Below are 14812 nucleotides of genomic sequence, written 5' to 3'. Positions count from 1 at the left end.
ACAATAACTGCAATCAACATATGAAACAGTTACATCACCTCCAAAAATTCCCTCATACTGTCCCTGTGTGTCATTTCCATTGCTAACCCTTAATCCCTTGCATTGGTGATCAGTCCCTTAGGTTTTACCTTTTCTAAAATGTCCTATAAGTAATGAGAGTGTATGTATGTATACATACACATATTCTTTTGATTCTGGTTTCCTTCATTTAGTATAATCCATTTGAGATGTTATGTGTACATCAGGGGTTTGTTTCTTATTGCTGAGTAGTGATAAGTTGTACCAAGGTGCCAATTTATCTGTTCATCAGTTGGAAGACATTCAGATTGTTTCCAGTCTTCTGCATTTATGAATAAAGCTGCTGTAGAGGCACCTTAACTCAGTTATGTGTCTAACTCTTGATCACGGCTCAGATCATGATCTCAGGGTCCTGAGATCGGGGCCCTGCATCAGGCTCCATGCTGGGTGTGGAGCCTGCTTAAAGATTCTCTCTCTCCAGTGTGATGTTGAATACTAGAGATAAGAGCAGACATCTTTGCCTTGTTTAGATTTCAGGAAAAACATTCAGTCTTTTTCAGTTATGATGTTAATGTAGGATTTCTTTCACAGATGCCTTTATCAGGCTAAGTGATCTTTCTTCTGTTTTGCTGCGAGTTTTATTTATTATGAAGTAAAGTTGAATTTTGTCATTTACTTTTTCTGTTGAAGAAAATTACTTTTTCTGCATCTGTTGAAATGGTCATGTTTTTGGTTTTTTCCTTAATCTGTTAATATAGTGATTTACACTGATTGATTTTTTTTTTTTAAGGTCAAACCAACCTTGCTTTCCTGGGAAAAACTGTACTTAGTTGTGGTTTATTTTCCTTTTTGTATATTTCTTAATTATATTGTCTAATATTTTGTTGAGGTGTTTTACTCCTATGTTCATGAGGGATATTGATCTGTATTTACTGTAATATCTTTGGTTTTGGTATCAAGGTAGTGTTGGCCTCTTAAAATAAGTTGGAAGCCATTCCTTTCTCTGTTTGCAGGAAGATATTGTGTAAAATTGGTATTCTTTCTTAAATGTTTGGTATAATTTTCCAGGGAAACCTCTGAACCTGCATTGTTAGAGATTTTTAATTACAGATTTAATTTCTTTAATAAGTTTATTACTATTCAAGTTATTGCTTCTTGAGTGAACTTCGATAATTTTTTATTTTTTTAAGGAATTGATTCCTTTTATCCAGTTAATAGAATTTATAGGCATAAAGTTGTTCATAGAATTCCATTATGAGCCTTTTAATGCCTCTCTGGGACCTATTATGATGTGCCCTCTTTTATTCCTGATACTGATAGTTTGTCTTTCTTTTTATTCTGATTGTAGCTTTATTGATTTTATTAATCTTTTTAAAGAACCAACTTTTGGTTTAATAGAATTTGAGGGGTGGGCAGTGTTCAATTCAAGTTATATCCTTCCTTCTATTTGCAGGCTTTGATTTCTCCTTCTCTTTCTAGTTTCTTAAGGTAGATATCTAGATTAGTGCTATGAGTCTTTTCTTCCTTTCCAGTATAAGTATTTAATACTCTACATTTCCCTCTGAACTCTTTTTAGCTATAGCTCACAATTTTTGATGTATTTTATTTGTAATTTAATTCAGTACAGATTTTTCTTATCACTTCCTCTTTTAGTCATGAGTTATTTATAAGTGTTATTTATTTTCTGTTACTGATTTCTGGTTTAATTCTGTTATATTAGAGAGTATACCTTGCATGACTTCAGTTCTTTCAAATTTGTCAAAGTTTGTTTCATGGCCTAGAATGCAGGCTATCTTGGTGAATGTTCTTTGTGCATTTTAAAAAGAGTAGTATTTTGTTTTATTTTTTTCTAGTAATGGTAGGTGAAATATTCGATAAACATCTGTGAAGCTAAATTGGTTGATAGTTTTAGTTACTCTTCATCCTTGTTAATTTTCTTTGTACTTGTTTTATTAGTTATTGAAAAGGAGTATTAAAGTTTCTAAATATAATTATGAATTTGTCTATTTCTCCATTAAGCTAAATATATATTTTGAAGTCTTAATGTTAGGTTTAGCTTTACTCATGTAGGAATCTCATGTGTTTTTGGAGAACTGACCCTTTTATCCTATTATGTCTCACCTTATCTGAAATAAATATTCCTTGTTCAGAAGTCTACTTTGTCTGATATTAATATTGCTACTTCAGCTTTATTTTGAAAGTGTTTGCATAGTATATCTTTTTTCCATCCTTTTCCATCTAATCCATCTAATCCATCTATATCCTTATATTTAAAGTAGCTCGCTTATAGCATAGAGTTGGGTCTTGCTTTTTAATCTGATTTTACCATCTTTTTAAATTTCTGTGTTTAGACCATTTACATTTAATATGGTTATTGATGTAGTTGAATTTAACTCTACCATTTAATTACTTGTTTTCTGTTTATCCCCTTTTTTTCCTTTGTTCCTTCTTTAATGCTTTCTCTTCTTTGCATTGTTCTAGCTTTTTTTAGTATTTCATTTAATCTATTGTCTTTTGTATTTGTATCTCTTTGTATCATTTTAATGGTTTTAGTATTAAACGTACATAACTTTAACCAGTCTACTTTGAGTTGATATTTTCCCACTTTAAATAGAATGTAGAGTCTAAAATATTATAGATCCCTTTACTCTCCCTTCTTTATGTTACAGTTTTTATGTGTATTACATCTGCATACATTTAAAATGCCACAAGGCAATGTTCAAATTGCTATTTTCAATAGTCATATTTATTTTAAAGAACTTAAAAGGGCAGAAACATTTTGTTATACATAGTCAGGTATTTATCATTTCTATTGCTCTTCTTTTATTCCTATGTTTCCCAGTTTCCCTGTGGTATTATTTTTCTTCAGCATGCAGAACTACCTTTAGCATTTCTTCTAGAACAGATCTCTTTGGCAACAAATGCTTTACTTTTCCCTGATGTGAGAACCCTTTTATTTCACCATCAATACTAAGCAATATTTTTGCTGGATATAGAATTTTGTGTTGACACTTCAGTTTCTTTCAACACTTTGAAAATATTGTTCCAATGTCCTCTGTTGTCTGTGATTTGTGAGGAGAAATATCGAATTATTTGAGTCATTCTATGTATGATGTTTTTTTATTATTTGCTTTCAAGATTTTGTTTCTCTATCTTTGGTTTTCAGTGCTTTGATTATGAGATTTTTGGGCATGGCTTTCTTTTTTTGGGGGAGGCATGGCTTTCTTTGAATTTACCCTTTTTGTGGTTGGCTGAAGTGCTTCTATAAAATTCATATATTTTTCCAAATTTGAAAATTTCAGTCATTATTTCTTCCACATTTTTCTGTATCTATGTCTCATCTTCTGGGACTCCACTGACACAAATATTATACCTTTTGATAATTTCCCACTTGTCTTTAAGGTTTTCTTTGTTAAGATGAGACCATTATTATCTTCACATTCACTAACTTTTCCCTTTTGCCACCGATCCCATCCAGTGAATTTCTTCTTTCAGACATTTTTTTTCAGTTCTAAAGTTTCCATTTAGTTCTTTTTATAGTTTGTGTTTTACTCCTTTCATTAGTGTTTACCTTCATCTCATGGAGCATAGTTAAAATAAAGTTTCTGATTTATAATTCTAACATCTGGTTCATTTTAGTTGGCATCTGTTGATTGTTTTCTTCCTTTGAGAATTGATCACATTTCCCTGTTTCTTTCTAAGCCAAGTTCTTTTGGATCCTTGACATTTTGAATACTGTGCTGTGAAAGTCTGGGTCTTTTTCTTTTTTTTTTTTTTTTTTCCAAAGATTTTATTTATTTGAGAGAGAGCTAGCAAAGAGAGAGAGAGGAGTGGCAGGGGTAAGAGGGAGAGGGAGAAGCAGGCTTCCCACTGAGCAGGGAGCCCCACTTGGAACTCTATCCCAGGATCCTGGGATCATGAACCTAACTGAAGGCATACATTTAATTGACTGAGTCACCCAGGCACCTCCTGAAAGTCTGGATCTTTATTAAAATCCTCTGGAGAATTGTTTTGTTTTGTTTTGTTTTAAAGATTTTATTTATTCATGTACTAGAGACACACAGAGAGAGCAGAGACACACACAGGCAGAGGGATAACTAGGCTCCATGCAGGGAGCCCGATGTGGGACTCAATCCCAGAACCCCAGGATCACGCCCTGAGAGGGAGGCAGCCGCTCAACCGCTGAGCCACCCAGGCGTCCCTTGTTTTTGTTTTTAAAGCATACAATCAACAACTGGGGTAGATTAAGACCATGAGTTCTGTTTCACCTTCTTTGGATGACGATATCCATAGTTTTCAAAGCTTTGGCTCTGCTGCTGCCTTTGGTCTTACTGGTCCACAGGACTTGGGCCTATTGATAGATAGTATTTAGGGATCTACCTCTCCAACTCCTGAGTAGGAGGAGGGCCCTTTTCTCAGTTTTCTCACCAACTAGATGAGATTTCTCTTAAGTTTTTGTTGTATGTGCCCTCTACAGAGTTTCCCTAATGGCACTAATCTTCTGTCCAAGCCAGGAGACAAAAGACGGGGGAAAAGTAACAGGAAATCATCCTGATATAGCTTACTTCTTAAAGTTTTATTTCTCCAGTCTGCTTGCCTTTATTTACTTTGTAGAGTACTTAGATCGCTGCTTTTTGTATTCATGGGGAGAGAGAAGTTTAGTGGGTTTATTTCATTTTAACTGACCACATTTTGTTTTTAATTGGCATTTTAAAATAAAGAAATGTAATTTTTAAATATCTGTGGCTTAAGTCAGTTGTGGCAGTTTTTATTTTCTGTTGGTAAAAGTTACTTGATCCTTAAAACGTCAGATTCTATAATAGAAGAATTTTATAATTGCTAATTTTATTTTTGTTTTATTAAGTTTTTAATTTAATTTAATTTTTTAAAAGATTGTATTTATTCATGAGAGACACAGAGAGAGAGAGAGAAGCAGAGACACACACAGGCAGAGGGAGAAGCAGGTGCCATGCAGGGAGCCTTATGCGGGACTTGATCCTGGGTCTCCAGGATCACGCCCTGGGCCAAAGGCAGGCGCTAAACTGCTGAGCCACCCAGGGATCCTTAGTTTTTAATTTTAATTCCAACATAGTTAACATAGAGTGTTATGTTAGTTTCAGATGTACAATATGGTGATTCAACAATTCTGTACGTTACTCGGCACCCATCATTGTAAGTGTACTCTTTAATCCCCATCACCTGTTTTATCCATCTTCCCACCTACCTCCCCTCTGGTAACCAGTTTATTCTTTATAGTTAAGAATCTGTTTTTAAGTTTCTTCCTCCCCTTTTTTCCTTTGTTTTGTTTCTTAAATTGCACACATTAGTGAAATCATAAGGTTAAATACCTTATGATACTGTCTTTCTCTGACTGAATTTCACTTAGCATTTATAATGTCTAGCTCCATCTGTATTGTTGCAAATGGCAATATTTCATTTTTATGGCTGAATAGTATTCCACTGTGTGTGTGTGTGTGTGTGTGTGTGTGTGTGTCCATACACACCACATCTTTATTCATTCATCTATTGATGGATACTTGGGAAGCTTGTTAATTTTAAATGTGGAAGAATGTAAAGCATCTCTTTTGGACAGAACAAACAGTGTTCATTTCTGTCTTTGTTATTCACTTGGCTAACACAGTTGATTAAAATAGACACAGATACACGTACCTTTTCAAAGAAAAAGTTTTGTGAATGGGTCTGAAATACCAGAAATTAATAAAGTAAAACTTGAAATTTTAGGACTTGTGAAATAATTGTCTGAATTAGCTATCTCTTTCAAGAATGTAGAAAGGAATGATAATTTTTATCAGTACTTTATTCAAATTATGAGCTATACTATCTTTTTTTTTTGAGCTATACTATCTAAATTCATTATAGCTTTTCCTTTGAAAAACAAGTGAAATTTTGATTGTTTCATGATTTCATTCACATAAAGACATAAATTTACTGATTTCACTTATAAGATCAGTTTCTGGTTAAATCATTTAGAGAAATATGTTTAAGTGAATTTTGGTTTGAAAAGATTCATTGATATATAAATATGCAAATTATTTGATATGCAGATATACATACGAATTTAAAGACATACTAAAGTTTGGAAAGTTTATAAGAAGACTAGGAAACTATTTGTGTCCATTGTATACCTTTATGATTTTATTGTAAAAATGTAAGTTTAGTTTTTGCATTGAAGAACCATTTCGAGGGATCCCTGGGTGGTGCAGCGGTTTGGCGCCTGCCTTTGGCCCAGGGCGCGATCCTGGAGACCCGGGATCAAGTCCCACGTCAGGCTCCCGGTGCATGGAGCCTGCTTCTCCCTCTGCCTGTGTCTCTGCCTCTCTCTCTCTCTGTATGACTATCGTAAATTAAAAAAAAAAAAAAAAAAGAACCATTTCGAGTGTTTTGTTGCAGCTTTCATATATAAATATATAAAACCTGTTTGTACATTAAAGTGGCAAATTGGACTGTAGGGTTGCATTCTTTATTGACATTTTTGTTCAAAATGTCACATAAGTAGGGAGGTGATTATAGTTGGCCTTTGAAATATCTTTCATCTTTATGTGTAACAGTGTTTGGATCTTTGGTTGAAATTTGGACTCTGTGGTCCTTCCATTAAACTCTGTATGAGATTTATGGCTTGAATTAAATAAGGAGAGAATTGAGTTGTAAAAATGATAGACCTGGGTCCATTCTGAAAGCATTTAAAATGTATCATTAAGTTATTAGAATTGGAAATTTTTCTAATTTTTGAAATTGACTTCCCTCCTCCCTTTAAATTAGGTGCTCTGTGGATGTGTATAGTTTTAAACCCCCACTGCAAATTGGAGCAGAAGGCCAGTTGGCTAAAACAGCTGAAAAAGTGGAACAGTGTTGATGTCTGTCCATGGGAAGATGGAAATCATGGCAGTGAATTACCCAACTTAACCAATGCTTTGCCTCAGGGTGCAAATGCCAACCAAGGTTAGTCTGCAGTAATATTCTGCTCACTTTGTATTTGCTTAATTGTAGATATATGCCTATAATAATAACTTATATGTAGGAAAATTATTTGCCCACTAGAACTTAGTACAATTTAAGGACTTGATGTTTTGAATATGAACGTATGTATTTTTAATTTTTACCTGATCCTTTGTGTGTGTGTTTTCATATTAGGATACAGATGGATATTATACTTTTATGTATTAGTATGTGTTATAATTCCCTATTAATTATTTACTTTGGGAAATAATGTAAAAAGTCATGGAATAGGGTGGTAATATATTACCTTGTAAAAAAACTAAATATCGAGAGGCTTGAAAACTGTGTGTTTTTATCGCTGTTGGTGCAACCCAATTTGTATTTGAGTTACTGTGTAATTTGATCAGTTAAAAATTGTTAGTTTTAAAATAAAGCAAGTAAATGTTTATGACTGTGCTGGAGGGGCATGGGATGCTATTGGCTTTTGAAGTAGGAAAATTCTTTATTGTAAAGGATTGTTCAGCATACTTGTTCCCACCTACTATAAGCTAGTAGTGCTCTCCAGTCTTGGGGACAACTGAGAGATGCTCTCAGACATTTCCATATGTCCTCTTATGCTGTTTTTCTCCAGCTTCTCCTTTTCTGTTGGGTCTACCTATTTAGCTCAAGTTCTTCTCATCTTCAAAAAAAACCCAAATCTTTCCTTGGCCTCATTTTCCTTTCCAGCTACTATACTATTTTCTCCTCTCTTTCAGAACCAAGTCCTTAAGGAACTTAAGTCTTACAAATAAAATTTTCATTCACTTTTTCATGTCATTATTTATGTGTCTTTGTGCTCCTATTGCCCTTTTTGGGGTTCAGGGGAAGGGATGCTGTGGGGGATTTGACCGACTTGAACGTTGTGATCCATGTAAGGTGGGAGTTACATTACACTGAAAGGATCCAGAACAAAGATTTTCATTCTGTATAGGCTGGCCCTGTATGGAGTTGGTATTACTAGAGAGAGCCAGACATTGTGTTGAGTATGAATGTTAGAATAGTGTTTTCAATCCCTACAAGAAAGAAAATGAGATGTATCACTCCACAGGGATTTGTCTAATCAAAAAGAAGTTTTAGGACTTGGAAAAGTTGATTATCTGGCCTTGCTTTGTCTGGAAATATAGGTCTTGGGAATTTAGTATTTTTATTGCCCGTGATCATTTTGTTTAATAATTTCAAAGAAAATTAGTTTATCCCAGTTTTCTTCCAGAAGCTTAGGATTTTCAAGTTCAACAATTCAACATTTATTTTCTTCCATTGCTAGGAAAGTGTTTCCCTATACATAGGTAATTACTTTAATCTCCTTTTCCTTAACTATATTTGGAAGTTTCACTCTCACCTGCTTTTTGTACTGCCATCCTAACATTTTACAGTTTACTATTTTACTTTGCATCTGGTCACTTTCCCTTTGATTAAACATAAATATTCCATAGGCTTTGGAGAACTTTTAAGAAAGTGGTCTAGACTCCAGATGAAACATGTTATTTTGTGTATGGTTTGGTCTAAGCATAGAAGTCAGAATCCATTCTAAGGGCAACATTTCTCACTGTTGGGACTGAAGGCACCAGGGTTCCTGTCTTTAGCAGAATATCCACATCCTCCAGCAGAAGAGACATCTCTACAGAGGGACTCTGATGTTTAGCCTGCAGTACTTCTGATGGAGTACTGAGTAGGCTTGGTAGGGGAGAGTCTGCGGTAGCCAGCAGAGCCCAGCTGCCACACATTGCAGCTGGGTAGAGTGTGTACATGACATAGGCCGTGGGCAGAATTGGTTGTGTTGGCACATTGGAGTGAATATTTAGGGGGAATCAGGCCTTGTCTTTGCTAAGGTTATTTGTTAGAGTTAATTAACAACAACAGCAACATTAAAATCTACACTCTGAAAGAGTAGGGTTTTTTTTACATATGCCAGAATGATAGCCAATTTTTTTATTTTAATTTTTTGATAAAAGAGCTATTAGTTTCTCCCTTTTTATATTTCTGAATTTCCCAAATTTTCTTTTATCAGCATGTATTAATATTATATCTACTTTATTCAAGATTTTAAAAATAAATTTGTATATGTATCATTTTGAAAATTTGGGGTTTTTTTCCATCTTGATGCAAAAGTTTCCAAAAAAAATTTCATTTCTTTTTTTCATCTTGTTGCAAAAATTAAAAAAAACCACAAACCTACAAACATGTAAAAAAATTGACTATAATTTCAATGCTAATCAAATTTTGTGTATCTTCGTTAATCATTGTCTATGTACATAATCTTTATTTCCCATGTTATTAGAGACTAGCTTACATTTTCATTTAGTTATTATTTCATTAGTATTTAGCCTTTTCTTCTTTTTTTTCTATTCAGAGGAGCTAAAATACTTAGCCTTTTTTGTTGTTGTTGTTAGAATTGGTTTTATTGATCTTATGTAGCTAACCACCATTCAAAGTGTGGTGTATTCCTACACCTTCTCTTTGCTCCTACAATTACATACAAACATGTGAGAAGTTAAGGGTTTTGCTTTTTTTTTTTCAAATGGAGTCATGGTCTACCACTTTTTTATTATTCATTACCACAGTGAGCCAAATTGAGAGGTAGAACTCTAATTTTTTAAATACATGCATAATACTAAGATGCTTTTTCAAGGTCTCCTTTTAGTTTTAAGTTCTGTTTCCGAAATGACAGAGCCACTTAAAATGTGTAAAATTTGAACTTGGGAATATTTTAACAAATGACAGTGAGAGGTCATGGAACCAGTTTCTTGTCAGGTAGGACTATCTTTGCTCAGCAGAAAGCCCTGATAGATTCAAAGGCCCTTAAATGTAGGGCCACTCCTCCTGTTTGCAAGGTGTGCTCCCCTGTGTACTAGGCAAGGGCCATAAGAGATCCATGCCTCTCAAATCATGCTGTCATACATTTTGATATGTCTCCCATTCAAATACAGATGTCTAAGTTGACCTGAAGCCAAGCTGGAGTAATGTCTCTTACCTGTTAAAGACCTCTCAAAGCCTTTCACAACAACTGAAATAGCTGAATTTAGAGCGTGGATATTTATGTCTTGATTTTCACTGCCATTGCCTGGCCATGTGACCTTGGCAAGTCATGTCACTTCTCTTGGTTTTCAGTTCCATCTACAGAATTAGAGGAGTTGCACTTGACAATTTCCCAGAGTTCTCATTTTGGTTGTTTTTTGGGTTTTAAGATTCCCTTTTTGCCTTTGTCTAGCCAAGGCTCCAGTTTGCTTCTCATTGAGTTAGGCCTCAGTACAGTGAGGGATAATACTTAAGCAACAGAAAATACACATAAATAAGCATAGTTTGTTACCCTGATTTTTCAGTTGAGGCTCGCTAAGGTTTGTGCCACAGTTGAAGGTAAGCCTGGAGTGGAGACCCAAGGGGTGGGATTGTAGTTACAGTATTTGAACCCTGTTATCCACAAGAACTGAATAATCCCAGAAGTTGGGATGAGAATATTCTTTATTCCCCAAACATTTCTTTTCTCCGTCAGGTCCTGAAACTTGAATCCTCTTCGGAGTGTATGCTTCTGCTCTTTTGTGATGCCCCGGCATACACTATGCTGGGGACATCACACCAGTCATGGAACCTGCACAGGAGTCAGGAGGCAGCCTGTAGGGGCAAGGTAAGTGCGCTGGTTTGTTTTGTAGCTATGTTGTGTGGCTTTGTGAAATGTTAAATATATGCATTTATGCCCTTTGGGATATAAAGTGGCATTTAATCATTATATCCCAAGAAGCATAATAGTTTTAATTGTGCAAAACCGCACAATATAGTTAAAAAATACAACCAAAAGCACAACCCTTCTGCATATCTTTAAAGGCTGATTGCATCTTCCTGAAAGGTTCCATGGCTGGTGTCGCATCTCTTGCATAGTGTTTGTGAGAGCTGTTGATCCCATCAGGGCAGCCCACCACAGCACCTCAGAAGTGGGGAGCAGTGAGTTTTCATGTGATTTTTGTGCCGAGTGCCTCCTCTGAGTGTATTTGGCATGGAAACTAGACTTGACACTTCTTTTTGCAGGATGCCTTTAACCTTAGCTTTGATGGCTGCAGAGTGTTTGTGTTTGATAAAACAAGTGAGTGGATGGTGGCTCTTTGGGCTGACTTGCCTACTTAGTACTTTAGGACATGAGAATATTCACCCTTCATCCTTCTGCTTAGGGGGTGCAGGATAGTGTGTGTGGGTGTGCTCATGAACATCTGGCCACAGAATGGTATGACTGATTTATTTACATGTGAATAATAGCTGACACGGCTTTCTGAATTGTGGAAAAAACAGATTCATCGAACAGGCCACATCGGACAGTGTTCACCCGAGCCATCGAGGCATGCGATCTCCACTGGCAGGATAGCCACTTGCAGCACATTATCAGCAGTGACCTATACACCAACTACTGTTACCATGACGACACTGAAAACTCCCTCTTTGACTCCCGCGGGTGGCCCCTCTGGCATGGTAAGTGGCCAAACCGGAAAGACATTTCCATGACTTACTTCTTTGTTTCGTTTCTATAGCATTATTGGAGTGGGAGGTGGAGAGTTGAGGGATTCAATGGGAGATGGATGAATGCTTGGCAGTAGGAGCTGAGCGTTTCATTCAAATCCAAGTTCAGAAATGGTTCCTTGTGTCTTTTTAATAGTATTTTGGGGGAAAAACATCTTACTACTTAAATGCGATTTTTGTAGATCTGTCTGACGATGGCAACTTTCTCCCCTTAACTTTTTGTTTTAGAACACGTTCCTACAGCTTGTGCAAGAGTGGATGCATTACGTTCTCATGGGTATCCCAGAGAAGCACTGAGATTAGCAATAGCTATTGTTAACACGTTAAGACGACAGCAACAGAAACAGTTGGAAATGTTCCGAACTCAAAAAAAAGGTGAATGTGAAGGAGTTTGTTTCCATTGGAATGGGATTCTTGGTGATGACATCACTAGATTTTGTCCCCTTTTAGAGAGATGGCTTTTAAAATTAGAGCAATGGAGATGACTTTACTCACTACTCATTTAGAATATTTCATAGCTGATCTGCAAGAAATTTTAGGCGTATTTTTTCCTGATTGCATGTGTATGAAATAAGATTCTAAAAAACATTTCTTAGGTTAGTTAATTCTTTAGGGGGATAATTTTTTATTGTTCAAGTAATTATTTAGTGTGTCTGAATTATTGAAAATGCCAGTTAGCCAATTCTCTGATTTTGTGAAAGTGCATTTTCGTTCTAACAGTAAGGGGTCTAGGGTCAGACTGTTTGACTCCTAGCCCTAGGTCCTAGCTGGCAGTGACGTGAAGCTCTGTGATTTAGATTCCTCATCTGTGGAATGGTCTTCAGTAGAGACTGGTCTCTTAGAGTTGTTGAAAAAAATTAAACTAGTTAATTCCTGTTAAACTCTTAAAAGAGCCTTGCATAGTGTGTAAGCACTCTAAAACTTTTTAGCTATAACAATTTGTATTTCAAGATATGGTATTTATTTTAAGTGATCAGAACTCCTGTATTTTTCAAATTCTGTAAATAACATTTGATGAACTGCCAACTGCCAACACATTTCAGTTTAACTTCTCTTTATCTTAGTTTACTATTAATCTTTTAAATTTTAAAGAAGTATTACTGAGTAATAATAGCATTTGCAGAGAGTTACATTACATGCGTAAGGGTCTGATCAGAAAAAGAAATATATATGCTTTTTCTGTTCAATCGATGCACTTCTTGTTCCTTCTATAGGTATAAATCTTTTTGTGTGTCTTTGATTAGGTTTGTTTTTTCAGTCTGGAGTTTTCTTATTCAGAGAGATATTTTTAGTAGCTGGGTTTTTTGGTGTTTTTTGTTTTGTTTTGTTTGTTTTGTTTTTTTTTTTAGTCCTGTTTTTGTTTAATTATACACACACCAAGGGTACAGCTGAAATTTATCAAGAGTTGTTGAAATGAGCTGAAGGTTAGAGTGAGTGAGTGTTGTAACTTTTAGTACCATCTGTCTGTATCAGAATTACTATAAATGTTAACTAACATTTAATTCACTTATATGATGAAAGAAAAATTTGAAGTTAAAATTTGAACCAGAAGAAGGGGAGCTCAAATGGAATTGGAATGTAATAATATCCTGGTGATCACTGTTGTGTTCATTTCTTCATGTTCTTCACAACATAACAGGTTACCAGATATGTTTGCAAAATATATTCCTTGAACCTTTGGAAATTTTTTTTTGCAATCACTCTTCCCCCAAACACAATCTATAGCCAAAAGGTAGCTACTTCTGCAAAATATGAAGGATAGTAATATTCAGGGTAAGAGAGGGTGAGGTACTTTTTATACTGCAAAATTAAAGCTAGCTAGGTTAGGATGATTATCAGATTTTAAAATCATAAACTTTTTAAAGAAATGTTTTTAAATGAAAAATATTACAATATCTATGAATTGAAAGTGTAAAAAATGTTAGTTTGTGTAACTGAATTAAAATACATGTTAAGTTAGACTCCTTTAATTGTCTTTGAAACCACTCTTAGACCCATTTCTCTTTTATCTTATGAGGAGTGAAAAGTTATTTCAGGCTACTCTTAGGTACTACTGTCTCTGTACCTTTATCTCTCCCTCTTTTTTACTTTTTTGTCCATATTTAAAGAATAGGTTTTTCACAGCTGTTATAATTCCAAATTGCTATGACAATTATTTGTTATGTGGTCAAGATTAGTAAGTATATACCTTGTACATTTTCAGTACTATTTGGCATAATATGTCAGGTTTTCTTGTTGTTAATTGAGATATAATTGATGTATAACATCATATTCAGGTATATAATAGAATTCTATTTATATATTTCAAAATGATCACCACAGTAAGTCTAGTTATTATCTGTCACCATACATGATTACACTTTTTTTTCTTGTGATGAGAACTTTCAAGATTTATTCTTAGCAACTTTCAAAAATAGAATACAGTATTGTTAACTATAGTTGTCATGCTGTACATCACCATGACTTGTTCATTGTATAAGTGGAAGTTTGTACCTTTTCCCCGTTTACTTCTTTTCACCTACATCCACCCCTGCCTCTGGCAACTATCAGTCTGTTCTCTGTATCTAGAAGCTTTTTTTTTTTTTTTTTTTTTTTTTTTACTTATGATAGTCACAGAGAGAGAGAGAGATAGAGAGAGGCAGAGACACAGGCAGAGGGAGAAGCAGGCTCCATGCACCGGGAGCCCGATGTGGGATTCGATCCCGGGTCTCCAGGATCATGCCCTGGGCCAAAGGCAGGCGCCAAACCGCTGTGCCACCCAGGGATCCCTTGAGTTTTTTTAGATTCCACATTAAAGGGAAATCATATGGTATTTGTCTTTCTTTGTCTGACTTAAGTTTACTTAGCTTCTTGATTTTGAAAAAAAATTCTTCTCCTTTTTGAAATTTATTTCCCTCATTTTTGTGTTGTTTTCACTAAGTTTTGTGTGGAAAAAAAATAGAGGAAATACCTCATAAAATTTGCTCTGTTGTTTCCATTGCTTGTAATAGATTTATGTAACTACAACACTTCCTTTCACCATATAGATTTATACACACACACACACACACACACACACACACACACACACATTGTGCCAGGCTTCTTCACTGTTATGTACTGGTAGTTGATAGTCCAAAACCAGAAGACTTCTAAAAGAATATTGGATTCATGGAATGGTTCTTTAGCTATTTATAAAAAGCCAGTATTTGTCTTGGATATTTTATATTGTTTATAGATTTCATTATATTTCCCTTTAAGAAGAAGCTACTATTATTTATTTAGTAAATATTTGGATGTAAAGCATTGCATTCTT

At 35.0% G+C, this 14812-nt stretch overlaps 1 protein-coding gene across 1 annotated transcript in view; it reads left to right on the top strand.

Moving 5' to 3' along the window:
- Positions 1–14812, top strand: part of ZSWIM6 (zinc finger SWIM-type containing 6) — a 192763-nt gene that overhangs the window by 163329 nt on the left and 14622 nt on the right. The window contains exons 5-7 of the mRNA XM_055332605.1: positions 6799–6978; positions 11293–11469; positions 11746–11892. Of these exons, the coding sequence (XP_055188580.1) occupies positions 6799–6978; positions 11293–11469; positions 11746–11892 (504 nt within the window). The remainder of the gene's footprint in view (positions 1–6798; positions 6979–11292; positions 11470–11745; positions 11893–14812) is intronic.

The sequence above is a fragment of the Nyctereutes procyonoides genome, unplaced genomic scaffold, assembly GCF_905146905.1.
Source record: "Nyctereutes procyonoides isolate TBG_1078 unplaced genomic scaffold, NYPRO_anot_genome, whole genome shotgun sequence".
Classification (NCBI taxonomy): Eukaryota; Metazoa; Chordata; class Mammalia; order Carnivora; family Canidae; genus Nyctereutes; species Nyctereutes procyonoides.
This window is presented reverse-complemented; position numbering and strand designations above follow the sequence as displayed.